Below are 25435 nucleotides of genomic sequence, written 5' to 3' on the forward strand. Positions count from 1 at the left end.
CTCCAATAAGCCACCAGAAAGCTGTAAGTGGCGCTGTAGCTCAAGTGGTAGAGCACTCACCTTGAGCTGAAGGACAACGCTCAGGCCAAGAGTTCTAGCCCCACGGCCAACAAAAAGAAAAAAAAGAAAAAAATGTAGCCGGGCGCCAGTGGCTCATGCCTGTAATCCTAGCTACTCAGGAGGCTAAGATCTGAGGATTGCGGTTCAAAGCCAGCCCAGCCCGGGCAGGAAAGTCCGTGAGACTCTGATATCCAATAAACCACTCAGAAAACGAAGTGGCGTTGTGGCTCAAGCAGTAGAGCACTGGCCTTGAGGTGAGGAGCACAGGGACGGCGCCCAAGCCCAGAGTTCTAGCCCCACAACCAACCAAAAAAGAAAAAAGAAAAAAATGTATTATATTCCATTTTAAAGTGCTAAACAAAGCAGACCTAAGTACTAATTTGACCAGCTTTAGAAAATTAAATAGCACACATTCAAGGTCTTCTTTAAGTTGGCAATACTGGACTGGGGTTTGAACTCAGGGCCTTCTGTTTGCTAGGTAAATGCTTTGCCACTTGAACCTTGTCATAAGACCCAGAAAAACAATGGGGTTCTTTCATTACATCCTAAGGTAGAGAAATAAGCTGCTTTTATTAAGGCAATCACTGCTATAAGTCAAGAGAAATCTTAAATAGAATCCCTATGTTGATTCCTCTACAAAAGAGCCCCTCTGGCCGGGTGCTGGTGGCTCACTACTCCGGAGGCTGAGATCTGCAGTTCAAAGCCAGCCCAGGCAGGAAAATCCGTGAAACCACCAGAAAACCGGAAATGGCACTATAGCTCAAGTGGTAGAGCACTAGCCTTGAGCTGAAGAGCTGAGGGGCAGCACTCAGGCTCAGAGTTCAAGTCCCACAACCGACAAAATTTTTTTAAAAAGGGGCACCTCTAGAAAAGAGCATGCACTATTTTCCATAATGAGGTTTTAAGTTGGACATATTAAGTATTTGGATGAATTTTACCTTTCTATTGTTCAGGAGAATAAAACTATTCAGATCATTAAGTGCCAGGGGCTCCTGATGCAGGAGGCTAAGATCCAATTAACCACCAAAAAGCCAGAAGAGGGCATGTGGCTCAAGTGGTGGAGTACCAGCCTTGAGTTAAAAGGCTAAGGAACCAAGGCCCAGTACTGGCATAAAAACAAACAAACAAAAAAAAATTCAGGGGGCTGGGAAGGTGACTTAGTGGTAGAGCGCTTGCCTTGCATGCATGAGGCCTTGGGTTCGATTCCTCAGCACCACATAAGCAGAAAAAAAAGCCGGAAGTGGCACTGTGGCTCAAGTGGTTGAATGCTAGCCTCGAGCAGAAGAGCTGAGGGACAGCACCCAGGCCCAGAGTTCAGGCCCACGACCAGACCCCCCTCCCCCCCAAAAAAAATTCAGATCAACAGTGGAGAAGGGAGAGGAAGGAGACAGTATGTTTCTAAAAGATGAATATTGAAAGGAAACTCTGAATCCAAATTAAAGATTACATTTCTCAAGGATTCAACCACGCTATTTCTACTGGAAGAAAATAGATAATCTAAATTTTAGGCAAAGAAAGTAAACCTAATAATTACAGAAATGTGGTTATGCAACTTGGGTAATCTTTCTTGAATTCTTAAAACCAGCCATACAGCCCAAAAATAAACTATAAATAAATATCAATAAGTAACTAGAAAAGATTCTTTGCCCTTAACCTTTAACCTTCGAGTCCTTGTCAGTGTTTTGGGCATAGTCAGCCCTTCTACTAGGTTACACATTCACAAGTGAACTATTACTACGGGTGAGTCTCAAGTTCAAGGTGGTTTTTGTTGTTCACTCAATGCAAGCCTGATTGGATGAATGTGCAATGCAACCTGAGCTGGCACGAGCTAGCAATTTTTTTGTTAAAAGCACCAAAGCCTATTTATCACAGTTCCAGCAAGTTAAAAAGGGGGGGGGGGGGGAGAAGAGGAAGAAGGAAGAGGAAAGGAGAGGAAGGGAAGGGGAAAGGGGGAAGGAAGGAAGGAAGGAAGGAAGGAGAGGAGAGGGGAAGGGAGGGGAGGAGAGGGGAGGGGAGAGGCGAGGGGAGGGGAAGGGGGAAGGGAAGGGAAGGGAAGGGAAGGGAAGGGAAGGGAAGGGAAGGGAAGGGAAGGGAAGGGAAGGCGCAACCGCCCAACGACGCCCTTTCAGCGCTGTCTGAGGACGCCCACAAGGTTCTGGACCAAGCAATCAAGGCCACCTCACCTGTCCAAAGGTAACCAATCAGACCAGAGCGGGCTGCCCTGTGGGGCTGGGAAGCCAGGCCAAGCCCCAGTCTCTTCTCACCTTCTGCCTCTGCCGTTGGCGTCCAAGTAACTAAAGAATCTCGCGTGTCACAGAGGAGTGTGACATCACTCGGCCCGCCGTGACAGGGCAGTCTGCGGGACCAGGCCCTAGCTCAAGTCCAGACCCAGCCGCTCAGCGAAGAGTGCTGGCGCAGAGAAACCCTAGCAGGGCAGGGACCAGCTAGGTGTGGCCTGATATCCTCCCCCCCCCCCCCCCCGGCCCCCACCACAATCCCCCTGGCTTCCGCTTTCCTTCACCTCGGAAGGAAGGGGCGGGGGACGTGCCCAGAATTCAAGTGGTCGAGACTGAGCCAACTGGGCCTAGTGTCTGCACTTCGAGGGGCATGGGGGGACGGGGGGAGGCGGAGGAGAGCAAAAGGGAAAGAAGCAAGCAAGAGAGAAGGACTTCGCTAGCGCTCCGGGGCAGAATTCGGGTAACGACGTCCCCCCTAAAACCCCGCATACTACTCCCGCCCCCCCCGCCTCGGACTGTGCTTCTGCCTGGTAGAGTGCGCATGCGCAACACTAGTTCCCCCCAGCTTCCCTCCCCGCCCAGCTTTCTCCAGTCTCAACGACGAGCGCGGCCAGGTTCCCTCCAAGGGTTAAAGAACCGACAACGGAAGCTACCCCACTCTTATTCTTGCTCCCTGTTCACCTCTCAGTCTTGGTTTGCTTATTTCTAGCTCCAAACGTACCTTCTTAACACTCCTCAGGAGCCTACCCAGCTCTCCCACCACCGGATGTGCTCTGACTATCCCGGGGTTGGCTCTAGATCTTTACCCAGTGCCCCATCCCACGCCTTCTAAAGACCAGTTTTCATTGGTCGTTGGGTTGCACGCTCATAAACAGCAGCAGCTTACTTCAGCGTCATTAGCTAATGACCTTGTCGATCAAGATTCTGCCCACCAACCGGCGTCGTAGGAATAGGTTTCCGCCTTCTCTCGGTCCCCCTCCCCCCCCCCCCCCCCCACACACACACACTTGGTAAGAAATGATAGCTATCCTTAGCGTCCTCTAGTGGAGAAAACGAAGAGAAGCAGGCTCCGCCCAAGAGACACCTGGCAAGTCGCGGAGATCCTCACCGAACCCAAGAGGATAGCGCTGCAAAGTCGGGGAATTCTGGTATTAGGCTTCTGATGGAAATATTAAACGGGACAAATAATAATGAGAACACATAAGAAACCTCCCTCCGAAGATCCTTGAATCTCGTGGAGCTTAAGCTTAGGAGTGCCTTCAGCTATTTTTACAAGAATGCAAAGAGAAATTACAAGTCCTAGCTCTTGTGGAGAACACTCTAAGGCCAAATGCTGATCCTGGGGCCACAGGCTGGACGAAAAGCACTCTGCAAAGACCACCTCTTCATCCACCTGGTTGAGGGATTTTTTTGTGTGTGTGTATGTGGGACTGGAGCTTGAACTCAGGGTCTGGGCACAATCGATAAGCTGCTTTTGCTCAAGGCTAGCGCTCTACCGCTTGAGCCACAGCACCACTTCACGCTTTTTTAAAAAAAAATAAAAGAAAGTGGTGCTGTAGTTCAAGCGGTAGAGCGCTGGCCTTGAGCTGAAGAGCGCAGAGACAGCGCCCGAGCCCAGAGATCAAGCCCCACGACAGACAAAAATAAATAATATAATTTTATTTTTACTATTAATGTGTTGTACAAAGAGGCTACCATTTCATAAATCAGGTAATGAGTACATTTCTTTTTTTTTAGACAATGTCACCCTTTCCTTTACTTTCCCCTAGTCTTCTCCCTCCCCCCATCCCTGCCCACAAATTACATAGGTCATTTTCCACATAGTGTATACTATACAGCATGGTTGCATTTGTTCACTCTTCCTCTCTCCCTTTCTGCAACCTACTTCCAACTTTTTGTTGGTTATTAGAGATAACAGTCTTACAGCTTTTCCTGCCTGGGCTGGCTTTAAACTGCCATTCTCAAATATCAGCCTCCTGAGTAGCTAGGATTACAGGTGTGAGCCACAACTTCAGAAATGGCGACTTCTTTCAAGAAAGGGAATTCTAGGGGCTGGGAAGGTGGCTCAGTGGTAGAGTGCTTGCCTTGAAATGCATGAGGCCCTGGGTTCGATTCCTCAGCACCACATAAGCAAAAAGAAAAAGAAAAAAAAGCCGGAAGTGGCGTTGTGGCTCAAGTGGTAGAGCGCTAGCCTTGAGCTGAAGAGCTGAGGGACAGTGCCCAGGCCCAGAGTTCAGGGCCCACAACTGGACCAAAAAAAAAAAAAAAAAGGGGGCAGGGAAGTTGGCTCAGTGGTAGAGTGCTTGCCTTGCTTGCCTGAGGCCCTGGGTTCGATTGCTCAGCAGCACATAAGCAAAAAGAAAAAAGCCGAAAGTGGCACTGTGGCTCAAGTGGTAGAGCACTAGTCTTGAGCTGAAGAGCTGAGGGACAGGGTTCAGGCCCAGAGTTCAGGCCCCACGACTGGACCCAAAAAAGAAAGAAAGAAAGAAAGGCTACTCTGAATCAGATCAGTGAAAAACAGGGGAGAATGCTACTTGTCTGACATCTTGCAAATAAACCGAACACTGAGTGCTAAAAAAAAAAAAAAAAGAAAGAAAGGGAATTCTCCTTCCTTTAAGCGTAGAATGAATTTAGTAACTTTTTTTTTCTAATGACTAGAGTAAATGGGAGTGATGGTGTATGATTTTAGAATCTGGATTATAAGAGGAACTACAGCTTCCTCTATGTTCTCTCTTGGATCACTCATGGCCAGTTGCCATGTCAGGAGGACACTCTAGCCATCCCTGCACAAAGGACCACGTGGTAAGACCCATGTTGTTGTTGGCCAACAACATGTAATAACAATAACAGACAAGGAACTGAGGCATCCAGCCAATAGCCATGTGAATGAGGCTTTGTGTGTGTGTATGTAGGGGTGAGGGTGTTGGTTCTCCACTTCTAGCTTTATGCTGGTTAATTGGAGATGAGTCTGGAGGATTTGTTTGTCCAGGCTGTGATCTCTGGATCTCAGCTTTTTGAGAATCTAGGATTACAGACATGAGCCATCAGCACCTGGCTAATGAGGTATCTTTTTTTTTTTTTTTTTTTTTGTGGGGTGGGGGAGTGGTATTGGGCCATGAATTTAGAGCCTTGTGTTCTTGCTTCACTTTTTCATTCAAGACTGGCCCTTCACCACTTGAACCATATCTCTATGTCTGGCTTTTTACTGATTAATTCAAGATAAGAATCTTATGACTTTCCACCCTGGCCTGGCTTGGGACCATGATCCTCAGATCTCAGCTGCCTGAGTAGCTAAGATTACAGATGGTGAGCCTGGTGCTGGGCATGAATGAGGCATCCTAAAGGCAGTCATTGCTTCAGATGAATGGACCCCAATAAAACCTCTGTTACAGGCAGAGGCCTTGAGACTGAAGCTAGAGCTAGGCTTCTCCCAGTTCCCAGCTCTCAGAAACTATGTAAGAGAAGAAATATTTGTTTCATGTTCTCCAAGTTGTGGAATAATTTGTTAGGTGGCACTAGACTAAACTATTTTTACTCAAATTTCTTTCCTAATTTCAGCTGGTAATGTGACAAGCTAAGCTGTCGAGTTTCACAGTTTGAGCACATTGCAGGTGTCAGCCATTGGTGCAAAGATAAGTAAAAGACATGGAATAACTAGGTGTGTGCCCCTGATTGGTGTTCTGAAACAATCACTCAAGCTCCCATTGTGGCAAATGGGAACAAGAAAAATAAGTCAAGCTATTGGGATGGATAATGGACTTGGACTTCTGTAGTACTTGATAAAGATGGAGCAAGTGAATGGATGCTATGTATGGGGAAGGGTGAGAAGGAAAAAACCAACCTGGCTTCAGTCTAAATCATGTTTTTCCAGGCACCAGTGCTTCTTATTACTAAGTCCAATGGCCTTTTTTTTTTTTCATGCCAGTCCTGGGGTTTGAACTCAGGGACTGGATGTGGTCTCTGAGCTTTTTTGCTACCGCTTGAGCCACAGCTCCACTTCCAGTTTTTATTTGCTAGTTAATTAGAGATGATAATTTCACAGACTTTCCTGCTTGGAATGACTTCAAACCTCAACCCTCAGATCTCAGCTTTCTGATAGCTAGGATTCCAGGCATGAAACACCAGTGCCTGGCTCCAGTGGCCTTTTTTTTTTTACCCTTTCCTTGAAACTATTTTGCCAGTCCAGATGCTTGAACTCAGGGCCTGGGCACTGTCCCTGAGCTGCTTTTGCTCAAGGCCAGTGCTCTACCACTTGTGCCACAGCTCCACTTCCAGCTTTTTTGTTTATGTGGTACTGGAGAATCAAACCCAGGGCTTCATGCATGCTAGGCAAGCGCTGTATCACTAAGCCACCTTTCCAGCCTCTTGAAACTATTTCTTTTTTTTGGATCCAGTTGTGGGGCCTGAACTCTGGGCCTGGGCGCTGTCCCTCAGCTCTTCAGCTCAAGGCTAGCGCTCTACCACTTGAGCCACAGCGCCACTTCTGGCTTTTTTCTTTTTGCTTATGTGGTGCTGAGGAATCAAACCCAGGGCCTCAGGCATGCAAGGCAAGCGCTCTACCACTGAGCCACCTTCCCAGCCCTTGAAACTATTTCTTTTGTTAGCTTCCCCAGCCTAGTACTACCTGGTTCTCCTTCAGCCTTTGTCTTGATTGCTTAATAGCTACCAAGAGTCATACATTCTCCCTTTCACCCAGGGTTAAAGCCGGAGTTGTAGCTGGCATTAATGACTCATGTCTGTAAGTCTAGCTGGCTTGGGCAGAAAAATCCAAGCGACTCCAAAATAACCAGCAAAATCTTAGATGGGAGGTGTAGCTCGAGTGTTTGTGCCAGCTCGAGTGCCGGCTATGAGCAAGAAAACCAAGTAAGCTCATGAGACCAGAGTTCAAGCCCCAGTACCACATACACACACACACACACACACAAAAACACACACACACACACACACACACGAAAGGAAAAACAAGTTGCTCTCACTCTCTTGTCTTGCTTTTCTTTCTTAAAGAAATTATGTATCACATCCCTGTTAAGCACCAGATTCTAATTTAAACATTTAACATGCATTTGTACACATACACATGATCATGGTAGACCAGGTGTTTAGCATGTGTGAGGCCCTGTATTTAATCCTCCTCTACATTGGAGAAAAAGAGCTTAGTATTCAATTGTGACTAATACTAATGGATCCATTTGCTCTGTTATAGATTGTGCTTTGAAACCATAGCTAAAACATTTTCTTTAATCTAGGTCACAGCAAAGGACACATTAGCTTGAAGGGTTATCTAAGAGCTAGAATCAGGGTTGGGAATTTAACTTAGTGGTAGAGTGCTTGCCTAGCATGCACGAAGCCCTGGGTTCTATTCCCCAGTACCACATAAACAGAAAAATCTGGAAGTGGCACTGGAGGCTCAAGTGGTACAGTGCTAGCCCTGAGCATAGAGAGGCTCAGAGACAGAGCCCAGGCTTTGAGTTCAAGCCCCAGGACTGGCACATACAAAAAAAAAAAAGAACCAAGCACTAAGGGCTAGAATCACCCACTAAACCAGCCATGGGTGTGGTGGACACAAGGTAAAAGAACTAGGTAGGTCTGGGAAGGTGGCTTAGTGGTAGACTGCGTGCTTAGCATGCATGAAGCCTTGAGTTAGATTCCTCAGTGCCACATATACAGAAAAAGCCGAAAGTGGTGCTATGGCTCAAGTAGTAGAGTGCTAGCCTTGAACAAGAGAAGCTCAGGGACAGTGCCCAGGCCCTGAGTGCGAGCCCCAGGACTGGCAAAAACAAAAAAGAAAGAAAGAAAGAAAGAAAAGGAAAGAAAGAAAGAAAAGAAAAGAAAAGAAAAAGAAGCCCCGTTGTAGATGGTAAGATAGGGTGGATTTTCAGAACAGCAGTGTAGTGGATATGCTTGATTAGCATTTAGCATCTATTCTTATTTCCTAGTATGTTTTCCTTAGGCCTCAGAATCTGGAAAGCTAAGGGTTATGTTTCTCGGAATAAATTGAAGGCAAGCTGGGTGCTGGTGGCTCACGCCTGTAATCCTAACTACTCAGGAGGCTGAGATCTGAGGAAAAGGGTTCAAAGCCAGCCCAGGCAGGAAAGACTGTGAGACTCCTATCTCCAATAAATCACTAGAAAACCGGAAGTGGCGCTGTAGCTTAAGTGGTAGAGCGCTCACCTTGAGCTGAAGAGCTGAGGGATAGCGCCCAGGCCCAGAATTCAAGCCTCACAATTGACAAATAAATAAATAAATAAATAAGTTGAAGGCAGTCATTGCTACTTGAATCACATTCAGAGTGCAAAAGTAAGACAAAGGCTATCATGCTGCTACTTTGACTTTTGCAAGCAAGGTTGTGAAATATTTCTATCATAGCAATCCCATAATATTAAGAGCTGGCTGCAGCCAGGTAATGGTGACTCATGCCTGTAATCATAGCTACTCAGGAAGTTGAAATCTGAAGATCACAGTTCAAAGGCAGTCTGAGCAGCAAAGTCCATGAGACTTTTATCTGGAATTAGCCACCAAAAAGCTGGAAGTGGAACTGTGGCTCAACAAAGCTCAGCAACAGCACCCAGACCCTGAGTTCAAGCCCTAGTATACACAGACACAGAGATACACTTTTTAAATACATACAAACACACACACACACACACACACACATACACACACACATATACACACTGCCTCAAAGTATAGTGGGATTGAAGCTGTAGTCATCAGAGGAGATCTCTAGGTGCCCCACCCTTCCTGACTTCAGCAGCAGTCAAGTATCCTAAAAACATTGGAAAGGCTTCTGTTTCCTGCACTATCATCTGAATGATACGCAGTCAGGATGTATCTCTCAGGCATGATAAAGGATAAAAGATATCCTATCGTGGAATGAAGGTGACAATTGAAGAAGTTACTAATATATTCCATGAGCATATAAACACACATGAATAACACTGGTGGCTGTAGCCAGACAACAAGGGTGCTATCAGTCCCAAAGAAGCTTGTGAAATCTGGTGATCTCATGGTTTGTGATGATGGAGACATATTAAGATACTATGTGCTCACAGAGATGTTCTTAACCAGACATAGTACAGAAGTCATGAAAAAAGTGGCCTTTAGGGCTGGGAAGGTGGCTCAGTGGTACAGTGCTTGCCTTGCATGCATGAGGCCCTGGGTTCGATTCCTCAGCACCATATAAGCAAAAAGAAAAAAGCCAGAAGTGGCGCTGTGGCTCAAGTGGTAGAGCACTAGCCTTGAGCTGAAGAGCTGAGGGACAGCACCCAGGCCCAGAGTTCAGGCCCCACGACCGGACCCCCCCCCCCAAAAAAAAAGTGGCCTTTAAACTTTTTTTGGTTGTTTGGTTTTTTTACTGATACTGGGGCTTGAATTCAGGACTTTCCACCCTGGCTTGTCTTTTTCCCCTTCAAGGATGATACTCTACCATTTGAGCCATACTTCTACATCTTAAATTTAATTTGACTTGAACTCAAGGCCTGGACACTGTCTTAGTTTTTTTACTCAAGGGTAATGCTCTACTACTTGAACCACAGCTCCATTTTTGGCTTTTTCTGGTTAATTAGAGATGAGTCTCATGGTCTTTCCTTCCCTGGACTGGCTTTGAGATCCTCAGATCTCAGTCTCCTGAGAAGCTAGGATTATAGGCATGAGCACTAGCACCTGCCTTTAAATTTGGTTTTAATGGATGAGTAGGATCAGCCATCAATGAGGAACATTCCATCTGGAATAAGAGAAAAATATTTAAATATCTGTATTTACATTTATCTCCACAGTTCCAAAAAAGAGATAGGAAGGGGGGTTGGGATAGTGGCTCAGTGGTAGAGTGCTTGCCTTACAGGCATGAGGCCCTGGGTTCCATTCCTCAGCACCACATACGCAGAAAAAGCCAGAAGTGACACGGTAGCTCAATGGTAGAGCACTAGCCTTGAACTGAAGAGCTCAGGGACAGCGCCCAGGCCCAGAGTTCAGGCCCCATGACCGACCCCCCCCCCCACAAAAAAAAAAAAAAAAAGAAAAAGAGACAGGAAGAAAGAGGGAGCAGAGATGTATCTTAAGGCCAAGGGGGAGGTAGGGAGATGGCAGGAGCTCCTTTGATGGGAGAGTACAGGAATGAGGCAAGAGCGACAGCTACTTTCAACAAGGGGATAGAAGTTGAAGAGAGAACTAGGCTTCCCTAGAGACCAAGAGTAAGGCATCCTTAGGTGATGTCCTACAATTCTTTGATTGTCCCAATTGCCTCACTCCTTAAGAGAGAACCGGAATGACATGAAATTCTGAAACCAGGGCCTGAGGTCAGTACCATGTTAACTACTTAATCACTTACTTGTTAGATAGTTTTGGTTACATTAACTTAATTTCTTTCGAGTCTGTTTACTCATTTATGAAGTAAGGATAATATCTCCCTTCTATAACGTTGTAAAGATCAAATCAGATAGTGGTTATACAAATATTGAAAATTATAAAACATTGTAAAAATTGTAGAGTGCTTACCTTGCATGCATGAGGCCCTGGGTTCGGCACCATATAAGCAGAAAAAGAGTAGCGTAGTGGCGCAAGTGGTAGAGCGCTAGCCTTGAGCTGAAGAGCTGAGGGACAGCGCCCAGACCCAGAGTTCAGGCCCCAAGACTGACAAAAAAAAAAAAAAAATTGCTAAGACTGAGCACTAGTGGATCACACCTGTAATCTTAGCTACTTAGGAGGCTGAGATGGGGAAATCAAGGTTCAGAACCAGTCTAGGGAGACAAATTAATTCCAGCAAATTTGGACCCTAGCAAAAAAGCTGAAAGCTTACACTGAGACCTTGCACTCTCACTTGGCTTTTTCACTTGAGGCTGGTGCTCCACCACTTTAGTCACACATCTACTTCAATTTTTGGTGATTAATTGGAGATGATCTGATAGCATTTTCTGTTCAGGCTGGCTTCAAATAAGGATCTTAAGATCTCAGCCTCCTGAGTAGCTCAGATTATAGCCACCAACACCTGGTTTAGAATGTTTTTTCCTCTTCCTGGTCACTTCCTTGTATCAACTTCTTCACACTGTTCTGATTTTTCCATAGGACTCCTCAATTTACTCTTCAGTCTGGTTCAACTGTCATCTTCTCCCCAAAGCCTTCCTTCCTAACTTTGTTTTTAGTTCCCTCAATAGTACACCCTTCTATTACAACACTTACCACACTGTTGTGTAAATGATAGTTTGCAATCCTCCTAGATTTCCACCAGATTGTGAGGACCTGGGAGAAAGATATCTATTCACTCTGAATCTTCCTTACTACTTGAAACAAATTGACCTTTCCAGCTGAAGAAAAGGGCTTATTTGAAAGATTAGAGCTAAGTGAAGTAAGAAAAGTGGATTGAAGAGGTTGTAAGCTTTGGTGATGACATAGTTGTGTTTTGTTTCATTTTCCACAGTTGGAGTTTGAACTTAGAGCTTCAAGCTTGCTAGACAGGTGCTGTATCTGAGTTCACTGACAGGTTTTTCCCTTTTATTCATCTCCATGAACATGATTCAACCTCTTCTCTTGCACTGGTTATCTTGAGATAATCTTTTTTTCTCTTTTCTCCCCCTCCTTCCACATACAGACTTGAACTTTGATTCTCCTACTTTACTTTTTTCACCATACCTTGGATGACACATGTGTGCCACTGTACCCAATTTCTTCCATTGAGATGTAGTCTCACTATGTTTTTACCCAGTCTTGTTTCTAACCATAAGTGATGAGTAATATGCATAGAATGTAAACAGTAAGAGATTGCTATACTTAGCTTTCAGCCTATGGTTGTTTTCCAGCTGAATAATTTAGTGTAGTAGATTTTTTTGATGGTGGTAGTGGTCCTGGGGCTTGAACTCTGGGCCTGGGTGTTGCTCCTCAGCTCTTCAGCTCAAGGCTAGGGCTCTACCACTTGAGCCACAGAACCACTTCTGGCTTTTTCTGTTTATGTGGTGGTGAGGAATCAAGCCCAGGGCCTCATGCATGTAAGGCAAGCACTCTACCACTGAGCCACCTTCCCCACTGTGTAGTAGATTATCAGGCACATCAATTGGTTCCACACTGAAAGGTATAGCAAAGATGTCCAAATCTATTTACTTTTCACATATTTACCATCAATTGCAAATGTTGTAGAAGGCTTTTGTCTTTGCAGAGTAGGGAAGTACACCATGCTATTCCTTCACAGCCTCAATTTAGTGCCTAATTTCTGTACTCCACTTAAACAAAAGTCAAGATCATTCACTAAGTTCTTAAACTGGCAGCAGTTAAATCTTTGCTTTTGACAAAATGTATGCATGACACAGCTGTTGATGTGACATTGTTGAATTGAAACAATTGTGCACAGAGACTTCCTTTTTTTTTTTTTTTTGGGGGGGGGGGTCCGGTTGTGGGGCCTGAACTCTGGGCCTGAGCGCTGTCCCTCAGCTCTTCAGCTCAAGGCTAGCGCTCTACCACTTGAGCCACAGTGCCACTTCCGGCTTTTTTTCTTTTTGCTTATGTGGTGCTGAGGAATTGAACCCAGGGCCTCAGGCATGCAAGGCAAGTGCTCTACCATTGAGCCACCTTCCCAGCCCTCTTTTTTTTTTTGTCCATCATGGGTCTTGAATTCCAGGCCTGGGCACTATCCCTCAGCTCTTCAGCTCAAAGCTAGCACTCTACCACTTCAGCCACAGCGCCACTTCTGGCTATTTTCTTTTTTTGCTTATGTGGTGCTGAGGAATCAAACCCAGGGCCTCATGCATGCAAGGCAAGTGCTTTACTACTGAGCCACCTTCCCAGCCCCACAGAGTCTTTCTTGGTGTGTGATGCAGTTTTGTATAATTAAATCAGTTGGATAAAGACTGAGATGAAGCCAGGTACCGGTGGCTCATGCCTGTAATCTTAGCTACTCAGGAGGCTGAGATCTGAGGATCACAGTTCAAACCCAGCCCAGGCAGGAAAGTCCATGAAACTCTTATGTCCAATAAACCACCAGAAAACCGGAAGTGGTACTGTAGCTCAAGTGGTAGAGTGCTCACCTTGAGCCTGAACAGCTGAGGGACAGTGCTCAGGCCAGAGTTCAAGCCCCCTGACTGACCAAAAAAAAAAAAAAGACAGATGATTCAGTTCTTTTTTTCCTTGAAAAAAATTTTTTTTCTGGTACTGGCGTTTTTTTTTTTTTTGTTGTTCATGGGGCTTGAACTCAGCCTGAGCGCTGCCTCTCAGCTCTTCAGCTCAAGGTGAGCGCTCTACCACTTGAGCTACCGTGCCACTTCCAGTTTTCTGGTGGTTTATTGGAGATAAGAGTTTCACTGACTTTCCTGCCCGGGCTGTCTTTGAACCTCGATCCTCAGATCTCAGCCTCCTGAATAGCTAGGATTACAGGTGTGAGCCACTGGCGCTCGGCTCAAATTTTTTATTGTGATTAAGTGGTTACATAATTTCCCAAATTTCACAGTACTATGGGTTAGTGCTGCTTAGTTAAAGCCACAAACACATTCTAACTTTCATGGGGCAAATTGTCTATCATGGTCTATAATATTTATGAGTTCTATGAGCTTTGCGATACAGTTATTTCTTCCACATTGGGTGATATGTACATTTCTTTTGTTTTGCATAGCATCAGCTGTTCCCTCTTTCCCACTTGTTCCTTCCCTCCCATCACTGCCATTGAGTTGCTTAGTTCATTTTGGTCAATGTCTAGTGCAGAATGATAGGTCGGGCTGTTGTGTGTTTTCGAGATTCTTCAAAAAACCACCAGGAAACCAGAAGTGGCACTGTGGCTCAAGTGGTACAGTGCTAGCCTTGAGCTGAAGAGCTGAGGGACAGCACCCAGGGCCAGAATTCAAGCCCCAGGACTGACAAAAGCAAACAAAAAAGACAAAAGCAAAAAAACAAATGTTGGCTCAAGGTTTTCATTGATAAAACAAGCCTTTCAAGTTCTCACCTTCCAGGACAGCAGTTTCTCCAAGTATCAAACTCTTCAATTATCCTGTGAACAAAAACAGCCCGTGGGGGAAAGGGTTGGAGGCATGCATGGCTCAGTTGGTAGAGTGCTAGCCAATGAGCAAAAGCATCAGGTATTGGGTTTGAGTTCTGGTCTCAGACAAATTAATTAATTAAAGAAAATGGTTAATTGGCCAATAATATTTGTTGTCTCATCAGAAGCCAGAGAGAAAAATTAGAAATATGCAGAATCCTTCAGTGTTTTTCCAGTATCTTATGCTAAGTCAGTAATTAACACAACACAGTTGGTTCTCTGAGACAAACTAATGATCTGAAACAATTTGACTTGGATGCTAACAACTCCACAGCAGCCCATGCACTCTTCCACAAATTTTCCCTTTACAAGTCCTCCACTTCTTTGCAATTACCTCAGCAAGAAAATAATTTGTATGAATGCCATGAGCAGAGCTAATGTAATCCCAAACTCAGCGGAAGTGTATCAATTTTATCCAGATGCACTTGACCTCCCAATTCATTGACTCTAGTATGTTTTGCTCTATAATGACACTTTAGATTTTTTTCATTGTTTCTAAGGCATCTCCACAAACTAGGCACACAGGTTTGCCTTTGACCTAATAAAAAATACTTCTTTGGGGCTGGGAAGGTGGCTCAGTGGTAGAGTGCTTGCCTTGCATGCATGAGGCCCTGGGTTCGATTCCTCAGTACCACATAAGCAAAAAGAAAAAAGCCAGAAGTGGCGCTGTGGCTCAAGTGGTAGAGCACTAGCCTTGAGCTGAAGAGCTGAGGGACAGCACGCAGGCCCAGAGTTCAGGCCCCACGACCAGACCCCCCCTCCAAAAAAAATAATACTTTGTCCATTTCTCTCAGAAAGAGCAATACTCTGCATCAACTTTTTTTTTGTCAGTGGTGGGGGCTTGAGTTCAGGGCCTGAGTACTGACCCTGAGCTCTTTTGCTTAAGGCTAACACTCTACCACTCCGGTGGTTAATTGAAGATAATCTTGCAGGCTTTCCTCCCCACACTGGTTTTGAACTGCTATCCTCAGATCTCAGCCGCCTCAGTAGCAAGGATTACAGGTGTAAGCCACCCATACCAGGCTTGCATTAACATTTTTTTTTTTTTAATTGGTCGTAGGGCTTGAACTGGGCTTGGGCACTGTCCCTGTGCTCTTCAGATCAAGGCGAGCACTCTACTGCTTGAGCCACAGCACCACTTCTGGTTTTCTGGTGGTTTTTATTGGAGATAAGAATCTCACGGAATTTCCTGCCTGGGCTGGCTTTGAACTGCAATCCTCAGATCTCAGTCTCCTGAGTAGCTAGGATTACAGGTGTGAGTCACTGGCGCCTGGCTAACCCTAACATTTTCTTTTGTAATCACCATTTGTAGTTTTAATAATTATTAAGTTTTAATAATTATTTAGTAATATTTTACTGGTAATGTAATTATTTTTGCTTGGATCACTAGTCTAATACTGCATCTTCAATTTAGGACATATCCAACTTTCTTTCTTTTTTTTTGTCAGTCATGGAGCCTGAACTCTGGGCCTGGGCGCTGTCTCTCAGCTCTTCAGCTCAAGGCTAGCATTCTACCACTTGAGCCACAGCGCCACTTTCAGCTATTTCTGCTTATGTGGTGCTGAGGAATCAAACCCAGGGCCTCATGCCTGCAAAGTAAGCACTCTACCACTGAGCCACCTTTCCAGCCCTCCAACTTTCTTATCACTTGAAGACTTTTCTGTATTGAATTTCCTTACTCTTCATCTGAGATCCAGTTTTTGCAAGAATTACTGATCATGAACCTGAGAATAAAGTTTGGATTGGAGTTATTGTCTGTTGACAAGAAGTCAAGAACATTATCATCAATTACTAGAGTCAAGGTCTTCATTAACATCCTGAGGATCTGCATCTCATCTCATTATCACTGGATGGCTGTAGTTTCAACACATTGTTATCACTTTCACAATGTGTACACTCCCAGTCTGCCTGGTACTGACTGTCCTCTGAGTCACCACACTACAGACAGATGGGCCACAGACAGCTGATGAGTTACATGTCATGTACTTATATGTGTCCTGCCTATCCCATAATAGACATTTCTTGCTTGTTCCTCAAAGTCTACATTAGCAGTATAATTTACTTCATGTAAATCTATGTTGCTATAAAGAAAACTCCTAGATTTAGTATGTTTCTAGTCCTGCCTGTGATTGTCTTAGCAGGGCAAGAACCAAATGATTTTATAGGCTTAATACAGCCCAGGGACCGGATGTTCCCTACCCTGGCTCTAATACAAAGGGCATTAAATGCTCTGGCTGGTCTCTTTGTCAGGGTAATTCTCTCTTGGATAGCCTCATGACCTGCAGATCTTTACCCAGCATAATCTTATTAACAAAGCCTTCCTTAAACATCATCTTTCTTACTGGCTTAACATCTCCCTCCTCCATTCCTTCAGTTTTATTTTCATTAACGCATCACTAATCACATACATTTTCCTCATTGTTTCCTATCTTTCCTACACAAATTCCAAGGGAGAAAAAAATGAATGTTTCTTTTGTTCACAGATTTATCTTCAATGATCAGTAGCTGACATATAACGTGTGTGTGTGTGTGTGTGTGTGTGTGTGTGCTGGTCCTAGAGCTTGATCTCAGGGCTTGGGCACTGTCCCTGAGCTTTTTTTGCTCAAGGCTAGCATTCTAGCACTTGAACCACAGCTCAATTTTTTGGTGGTGGTTAATTGGAGACTTTTTAGTCTCATACACTTTCTTGTCTGGGCTGGCTTTAAACCATGATCCTGAGATCTCAGCCTCCTGAGTAGTTAGGATTATAGTCATGAACCACCGGTGCCCAGTTTAACTTTTGAATAAATATTTGTTGAATAAATGAATAAAAATGCCTAAGTAGGGCTGGGAAGGTAGCTCAGTGGTAGAGTGCTTGTCTTGCGTGCATGAGGCCCTGGGTTCGATTCCTCAGCACCACATAAACAGAAAAAAAGGCTGAAGTAGTGCAGTGGCTCAAGTGGTAGAGCCCTCGCTTTGAGCTGAAGAGAGGGACAGAGTTCAGGTCCCATGACTGACAAAAAAAAAAAAGTCTAAGTAATAACTTCTGATATGGTTAGATGGAGGTTTTTAGCATGTTGTCACAATCGTTTCTAGCTAGGCATGGTGGTTCATGTCTATAATAGCTACTTAGGAGGTAGAAATTGAGAGGAGAGAGGTTGAAGGCCAACCTGAACAAAATTTATAGTGTTGAGTCACCATCTCAATAAATTTGGGTGATCCCAGCCACAGGTAGGTATATAATAGTTTAAGGCCAGCCAGGCAGAAACGAGACACTATCAAAACACACACACACACACACACACACACACACACACACACACACACACACACACACACACACACACACACACACACACACACACACACACACACACACACACACACACACACACACACACACACCCCAAAAGCAAAAAGGGCTGTGGATGTGGGTCAAGTTGTAAGTACCTGCTAGGCAAGCGTGAATTCAAATTCCAGTGTGTGTGTGGTGGTGGTGGGGAATAGGGGGTGGGATGGGGAGGAGATTCTGTTTCTATTTCCCTAATACCTATTGGCTTCATTCTCCAGCAGGCTTGAGATATGATGAGTAATGGCAAGAAGCTGTTAAGAGCTGCAGGTGTCCATTCTAACAATTTAGCATCCCAGATAAAATGAAGCAGGTCTGGGTCATTGGGTTCCTGGAATAGGGGTAAATGCTCAACTTGAATTAAGAACAGGGAAAAAGTAATTCTCTAAAAGAAAATGGGGTACTATTACTAGAAGAAAAGTGATGAACTTTAACAGGATAGAAACAACATAGTTCATTACATCATCAGTAAGGTGAAGAACAATGTTCTCCTGCCATATCAGCCACAGGAGCCTCTGAACTTTGATAAGGTCATTTCCTAAATCTATTTCAGCCCTGTCTGAGGAGGGTCTTTCTCACTCTTTAATGCCAGTTCAAATACATCTCCCTCGTGGTTGCTTTTATTTTTTAATCGAGTCCCAACCCAACTCCTAATACCAAGCCAAGGGTGCCCCAGAGTGAGTGAAGGCCACCAAGGTTCTGAGATTTGATGTACACTCAACCCTAATCCTTCACAGGAATACTCAACTCATACTGCCCAAGGGAGTACTAGGGGAGGGGTAGGCAGAAAGCCACTAGTCCTCACTACTAGAAGAACCAGGAGATAGAGGGTGTTGAAAGGAGTATCTATTTATGCCAAGTACTTTCTATAATCTAACCCTCTAGGCACCCTTAGGAGTGGGTATTTATAGTCTGTATTGTTCAAGAAATAGACCTGGGGAAGAAATAGCTAATCAAGGCTCCATGAGCTTCAAGGGTGAAATTAAAGCCAGATTTGCCTAACTCATTCTGTGAGCCATGCCCCCAAAAGACATTAGGTCACATGATCGTTCAAACCACGTTTTCCACAGGGCTATTTTTTTTTTAATCTCCATTAGACAAAGGTTTAGAGAGGTGACATTATTTCTCTAAGGTCACATACAAAGTCTCACATGATTACTCTTTGTGCCGGTACCAGGGCTTGAACTCTGGATCTGACTCTTGCGCAACTTTCTTGCTTAAGGCTGATGCTCTAGCACTTGAGCCATGACTCCATGTCTGGCATATTTTGTTTGTGTGTGTGGGGGGTGGTGGTGGTGGTGGTGGTCATGGACTGGCTTCTGGACTGGCTTCAAACTTCAATCCTCTAGATTTTAGCCTCAATAGTACCTAGATTTACTGGCTTTCACAGTTACTCTTTTTTTTTTTTTTTTGTCGGTCATGAGGCTTGAACTCTGGGCGCTGTCCTTGCGCTCTTTAGCTCAAGGCGAGCGCTGTACCACTTGAGCCACAGCGCCACTTCCAGTTTTCCAGTGGTTTATTGGAAATAAGAGTCTCACAGATTTTCCTGCCCGGGCTGGCTTTGAACTGCGATCCTCAGATTTCAGCCTCCTGAGTAGCTAGGATGACAGGCGTGAGCCACCGGCGCCCGGCCCTCTCAGTTATTCTTAACAGATGTGTTCTCTCTCCAGAGTGTCCTCGTGTTTGCACTGCTTTTGTAGTTAGCTTCACACCCTCTACTCACACATTTTTCCTCTCTCGGCTCTCCAGCAACAATGGTGATTGGATGCTCATTGGGACCGCCAGGGCGCGCTCGGCTCTAGGCACGAGGTTGCCGAGGGCGGGAGGTTGTGTGATTGGCAGTCACAGCTGTCAATCGAAGGCGGGTGGGGCGGGATGCTCCGAAAGCCCGTAGGTGGAGGGCGTGGCCTGCACGAACCAGGCGCGCGTCTCGCGGGCTGCAGTCGGCGCTCGCTAGCGGGGCAGCCGGAGTCCCGGCGGGGAGTGGGTGGGAGGAAGCGAGGCAGGGGGGAGGGGAGGGGGAAGTGAGAGCGTGGGGGGGGCGGGGGCGGGGAGGGACCGCGCCGGGGCGGCGCGCCGGGAGCGGCGAGGCAGCGGTTGGGAGCCAGAGCCGGCCGCCGTTGTCCCCGACGCTGCGGTGCCGCTGTCTGCTGTGCCGCCTTCGCCCTCCCCGCGCGCCTGCCGCCTGTGGGACTCCGGAGGGGTTCCCGGCGCCCCTCGAAGGGGCAGCGCAGTCCGGACTGGAAGAGTCGGCGCTGAGGGCGGAGCCAGGTCCAACCCGCTGAGCCCGAGGCCCCTTTCCCGCGTGTGGAAGTGGGGGGCTAAGGCCCCCCTCCTCAGAGGGGGGCCCCGCCGCCATGGGCAACCTGGAGAGTGCCGAGGGGGGCCCGGGAGAGCCGCCCTCCGTCCCGCTGCTGCTGCCGCCCGGCAAGATGCCGATGCCAGAGCCCTGTGAGCTGGAGGAGAGGTTTGCCCTGGTGCTGGTAAGACCCGAGCCCAGCCTCTCCCCTCCCTCCCCACCGCCCCCCTCCTGCTCTCCCACTCCCCGGGTGGAACTTTTGTCCCGGGCCTCGTCCCGCCCACCCCTTCAGCCACCAAGGCCCCCCGACAGACCCGGCCTCCGAAAACGACTTTTCCCGGGAACCTCTGAGCAGCCGCTGGCCTCCGTCCTGGGACAGCCCCGTCGGGGACATAGGGACCAGCGCCTGAACGAACTATGGAGTATTTAGGAAACAAAACAGGGGGTCCCCAATCCCGGACCACCCCAGGAGCCAGACTCCCCTCCCTCCCTCCCTTCCCTCCTCCTGCTGCCTTCATTTCTCCCTAATTCCTCCCCCCACCCCCTTCCCCGTCCCGTCTCCCCGGGCCGAGAATTCTATTCCCGATTCTCGCTGGTGGGACGAATTCAGAAGCTGAGGCTGGCTCGCCCTACAGCCTGACTTCTTTCCTCGGTTAACATGGAGGCTTCCCAGGGAGTGAGTGGGTCCCGCGCCCAGCCCAGCCCAGCCCAGATGTTTGGGGGGGAAGCAGAAGAACGGGGGGAGGAGGGGGTTTGGCAGCACTGGTAGGGGGTGGAATAAAGACTGATGCCATTCTACTTATTTTCAGAACGGCCTGCAGGCATCCTGTAAAGTTATAGTGGATTTGCCTAAAAGGCTGAACATGTGGATAAGCCATTTCACCAGGTTTTTTTTTTTTCCCCAATTGAAACAATACACAAACCATCCCTCCCCCCCCCTTTTTTTTTCATGTTAAGCTCTACTGACTAGTTTGTGTTGCTTTGCCTGTGTTTCTTTGTAGTCTTTCTGTAAGCTCCAAAATGGTCTTTATGGATGAGATTTTATAACTGACTTAGGGAATTCACCTTTGCTGTGGGAATTAGACATTCAAGTCAGTGGTTATGAGCTGGTCATGGAGTTGGAGTATCTATTGAAGCTTTAAGCATGAAGTTTTGGAGAAAGAAACATTTGTGAACACAAATAAATCTTTGAGAAACTTGGGAAAATAGTTCTCAGTTTCCCAAAGAACCCTTAAGAAGCAGTAATAATTCTGGCATTATTGTTGGTATGGCCTGAAGTGCTGCCTTTGCTTGTGAGGAGGAATAAGTTGTAGGCTTAGCAGCCTTATTGGATTTCATCTGCCTTGAAGAGAGAGATTAGATCTGTTGGCAGCAGTGGAGCTGTCTAGAGATCCTAGCCTCTCCCATAGTGGAGAGCCTGACATCAGCCCACTGGCATCAGAGCCAACTCAGAGAGGGTCCACCACGTTCCAAGAAGATGTTCCAAGGGGAAACCGTGTCACTGGCACCTCTCTGCCTGCCAGCTCTGAAAAGGGCCAAAGGGATCTGGACCACACATCCTGTGATCCTCTGTGTTTCCTCCAGCCTCATCTGAGGGATGGAGTGAGTCAGTGATTACTAATGTACTATGACCATCTTAGAAGCTGAGAAGAGACTGGGACTTAGTGCCCTTGAGAACAAGAGCTTGACTGTTGGGGGGAAGAATAGGAGGGAATCTGCACTCCAGTAGAGATGTGGAAATCCCCCAGTAAGCTGATACCAGTTAGCTATAAAATTAGAGAGAAAGGGCTGGTCTGAGATAGATTAGATGGGAGGCTTCCTGAGGTCAGGACTGATAGGCCTTTGTGAGAACTCAGGACCAGAATCCATCATGTCTTCTTTTGGAGCTCTGCTTGCTTGTTTGTTTAGCAAACTGGTGGATTAATATTCACAAAATGTACTGGGTATGGTGGTTACTAACCATAGCACTCAGAGATTCTCAGGTCAAGCAGGGGACTGGACCACCCACTTGAAATCCTTCTGTATAAAGTTTTGATTTGTTTCCTCATGCTTTTGTTTTGGTTTTGTATCTGTATCCCTGAGCTGCTGCTGATGATTGAGGATTGGAACAGAACAGGGCAGGCAGGCTAAGGCTAGTTGTTTCAGGAAAGGAAAGAATTTAACCTAATTTTTTGGGGGGTGTGGGAGATGGTCGTAGGGCTTGAACTCTGGGCCCAGGCTCTGACCGTGGTCACCTTTTTGCTGATTATTTGGAGCAAAAGTCTCACAGACTTTCCTGCTCCAGCTGGCTTCAAACTGTGATCCTCAGATCCCAACCTCCTGAGTAGCTAGGATTACAGGTGTGAGCCATTGGAACCCAGTTTAACCTCAGTTTTCTAACAGAAAATTTATGTTTTCATGGGGAATTGAACTGTTCTCTGGGATCCCTTAAAGATGTTTCTACAGCTTCTGAAAGGTATCCTTTATACTATCCTTTGGGAATAGATGGTGAATTAGGTGTTTGATCCACAGGCAAGCACATGGTGTTTCTTGAGCAGTCAGAAGCAAAAGCAAGGACTCTGGGTTGGCAGCTTGTCTTTTTTGAGCCTAGTTCCCCCCCTCCATCTATAAAATGGGGCCAATAATTCTTGCTCTCATGAGATTGTGAGAACTAATTGTATATAATATACTTGGCACTCAGTAGGTACTTAGTGTAGTAACTTCTTTTCTTGGTGATAAACAGGCAAGCTGCATTTTTCTTATCTTTTTCTTAGTTTGCCAGCTATAATTGGTTGGGTTTATGCAAATACTATGGCAGGAGTAGGGGGGTGGTTGCAGTGATTTACTAGTGTCCTGGTTAAGCAGAACTGTCAAGTCAATGTGGATTCAAATACTGCCTCCTGCACAGTTTCCCCTTAGTAAAGCATTTGAGCGGTTGGTGGCATGGTTCAGTTGGTAGAGTGCTAGCCAGTGAGCAAAAGTGCCAGGTACTTGTCTCAGACTTGAAAAAAGAACAAAGCATTTTATCTTAAACAAGTTACTAGTTAACCCATTTGAGTCCCACTTTTCTCTTATAAAGAGGGGTAATAAAAACATTTGTCACTGGACACCAGTGATTCATGCTATATTCCTGACTACTCAGGAGTCTGAGATCTGAGGATCATGATTTGAACCTAGCCTGAACAGGAACATCCATGAGACCCTTCATTAGCTACCAAAAAAGCCAGAAGTGGAGCTGTGGCTCAAGTGGTAGAGCACAAACCTTGAGCCAAAAAGCTAAGTGACAGCACCCAGATCATGAGTTCAAGCCCCAAGTTTGGCACGTGCGTGTGCATGCGCACACACACACTCCCCCATTTCCCCACGTACACAATTGTCACTTGAGATTGTTGTGTGGATTTAATGATATTTAGCAGCTAGTAAATGGTAATTTTGAAGTTTGTATCTCAACAGTGACTCAGATCTGAGATTACTTTTATTCCCCCAAAAGGAGTTTTAGGTATAGAAATCTGATGAAGCTAGTTACCCATGCTGTAGATACTCAATCTCAGGATATGCCTGTTGTTGTTAGAAAGTATCCCCTGCCCCAGTGTATCTATGGAAACCCCCATGTAAAGTACCCTGGCTGGGGAAGTTGTATCAGTGCTGAGTCAAGACCACAGGCTCCAGGCATTGTGGTATAGACACATGATCTGACCCAGGACTTGTAAGCAGAGATTGAAAGCTTGAGGCCTGAGGCCTGAGGCCTGAAGTGATTTGTTCAGGATATTGATCACAGGACTCCCTAACCTAGCCCAATGCCTTAAACCAGAGTTTCCTGGCTGGTGGTGCTGTAAATGGATCATAAATATGCTAGGATACTTATTCCTAGTGGCAGCTGAGGTTCCTGATTGGTTCTTTTAGATGTGCCCCTTTTAGTGGTTAAAATTGTTGTGTTATAATTCTTTCTTTTTTTTTGTCCGTTGTGGGACTTGAACTCTGGGCTTGAGCGCTGTCCCTCAGCTCTTCAGCTCAAGGCGAGCACTCTACCGCTTGAGCCACAGCGCCACTTCTGGTTTTCTGGAAATAAGAGTCTCATGGACTTTCCTGCCCAGGCTGGCTCTGAACTGTGATCCTTAGATCTCAGCCTCCTGAGTAGCTAAGATTACAGGCGTGAGCCACTGGCGCCCGGCTTGTGTTATAATACTTTCAAGATCCTTCTTTGCCTCCCTGTCTGAATCCCATTTTACTGAGTATTGAGAAAGTGGGAGTTTATTGGAGCTCTACTTTGATAGTACTAGAATGAAAGATAATGTTTAGTTTGTGTCAGTGTCTTGGTCCCAACTAGATTAAACCCAAACTCAGGTGCTTAAAAGTTTATATTCTGGCCAGTGCTTGACTTTCCTTAGGTAAGGAAGGGTGGTAGAGGACTCTTAAGGGCTTTGGAAGGACAGCAGTCTTCCTTCAGTGTGTGCTAACTTATTAACGAAACTAATTCTAAAAGATCTCATTCCAGAAAACACCCTGATTTTCATTTAGGAGGAGGTTCTCAGGCAAGAGGATGGGGCTGGGTGACAGCATTGTCCCTATTGTAGCCCCTCCTCACATTTCTCCGGTGATGACTGACAATTTGGGCCTTGCCATAAGTGTAGTGGCTTAGCTGGGCTGGGTGCTAGCTATCTGAGAGGCTTTGAGGAGCCTCCTTTGACACAGAAAGGGGCTGGGAAAAACTTGGACTAAATATCAGGTTCCAAATGGCTATGGTGGAATTTTTTTCCTCAGCCCCAGGATTGTGGTGAATTAGTTCAGGCTGGAATAGATCTTGGGGGAGGGAAAGAGCCCTCGGGAACAGCTGGTCAGAGAAACCTCCTTGTTCAGAGACTCCACTGAGAAGACCCCAGACCACAGAGAGGACCTTCATTCCATTGACCTTCCAGTAATTGAGCCTTAATCTGGGAAGGTATATATAGGGATAAAATGGAATGGATTCTTTGTCATTTGGGAATGCTCTCATTATCCAGAGAGAGAGATTTTTGGCTCCACCTTCCCTTCTCTTTTAATGTAATTCTTATTCTCTAAAGAAAATACAACTAGGCTCATACCTGTAATCCCTAGCTATTCAGTCAGCTAAGGTCTGAGGATGGTAGTTCAGAGCCAGCTCAGGCAGAAAAGTCTTTGCATCTATCTCCAGTTGACCACCAAAAAGCCAGAAATGGAGCAGTGGCACAAGGGGTGGAGTGCCAGCCTTAAAAAGCTAAAGGACAGTGGCCAGGCTCTGAGTTCAAGCCCGTGTGTGTGTGTGTGTGTGTGTGTGTGTGTGTGTGTGTGTGTGTGTGTGTGGTCAAGCCCCAGTGTGTGTGTGTGTGTGTGTGTGAGCGTGTGCCAAAAAAAGAAAGAATAAAACAATTCACAAAGAAGAGATTGAAGATTTACATACAGAAAAGCAATAACAATGGTGACCAAATGTAGCCAGTGCACTTTAAATCTTTTCATGTTTTTCTTTTTCTTACTTTCCTTTTTTTTTTTTTTTTGTGGAGCCTGAA

General features: G+C 46.0%; 2 protein-coding genes across 8 annotated transcripts in view; one reads left to right on the plus strand and one right to left on the minus strand.

Moving 5' to 3' along the window:
* Window positions 1-3117, minus strand: part of Tmbim6 (transmembrane BAX inhibitor motif containing 6) — a 24088-nt gene extending 20971 nt beyond the window's left edge. For all 3 annotated transcript variants that reach the window (XR_006147133.1, XM_042677443.1, XM_042677444.1), the window contains exon 1: window positions 3019-3117. The gene's annotated coding sequence lies outside the window, so the exon portion shown is untranslated. The remainder of the gene's footprint in view (window positions 1-3018) is intronic.
* Window positions 3118-19724: 16607 nt separating this feature from the next.
* Fmnl3 (formin like 3) overlaps window positions 19725-25435 on the plus strand; it is a 69154-nt gene continuing 63443 nt past the window's right edge. For all 5 annotated transcript variants that reach the window (XM_042677651.1, XM_042677653.1, XM_042677649.1 and 2 more), the window contains exon 1: window positions 19725-20118. In XM_042677651.1, coding sequence (XP_042533585.1) covers window positions 19993-20118 — 126 coding nt within the window. In that variant the 5' untranslated portion in view covers window positions 19725-19992. The remainder of the gene's footprint in view (window positions 20119-25435) is intronic.

The sequence above is a fragment of the Dipodomys spectabilis genome, unplaced genomic scaffold (assembly GCF_019054845.1).
Source record: "Dipodomys spectabilis isolate Male_0828 unplaced genomic scaffold, ASM1905484v1 ptg000039l, whole genome shotgun sequence".
NCBI lineage: Eukaryota > Metazoa > Chordata > Mammalia > Rodentia > Heteromyidae > Dipodomys > Dipodomys spectabilis.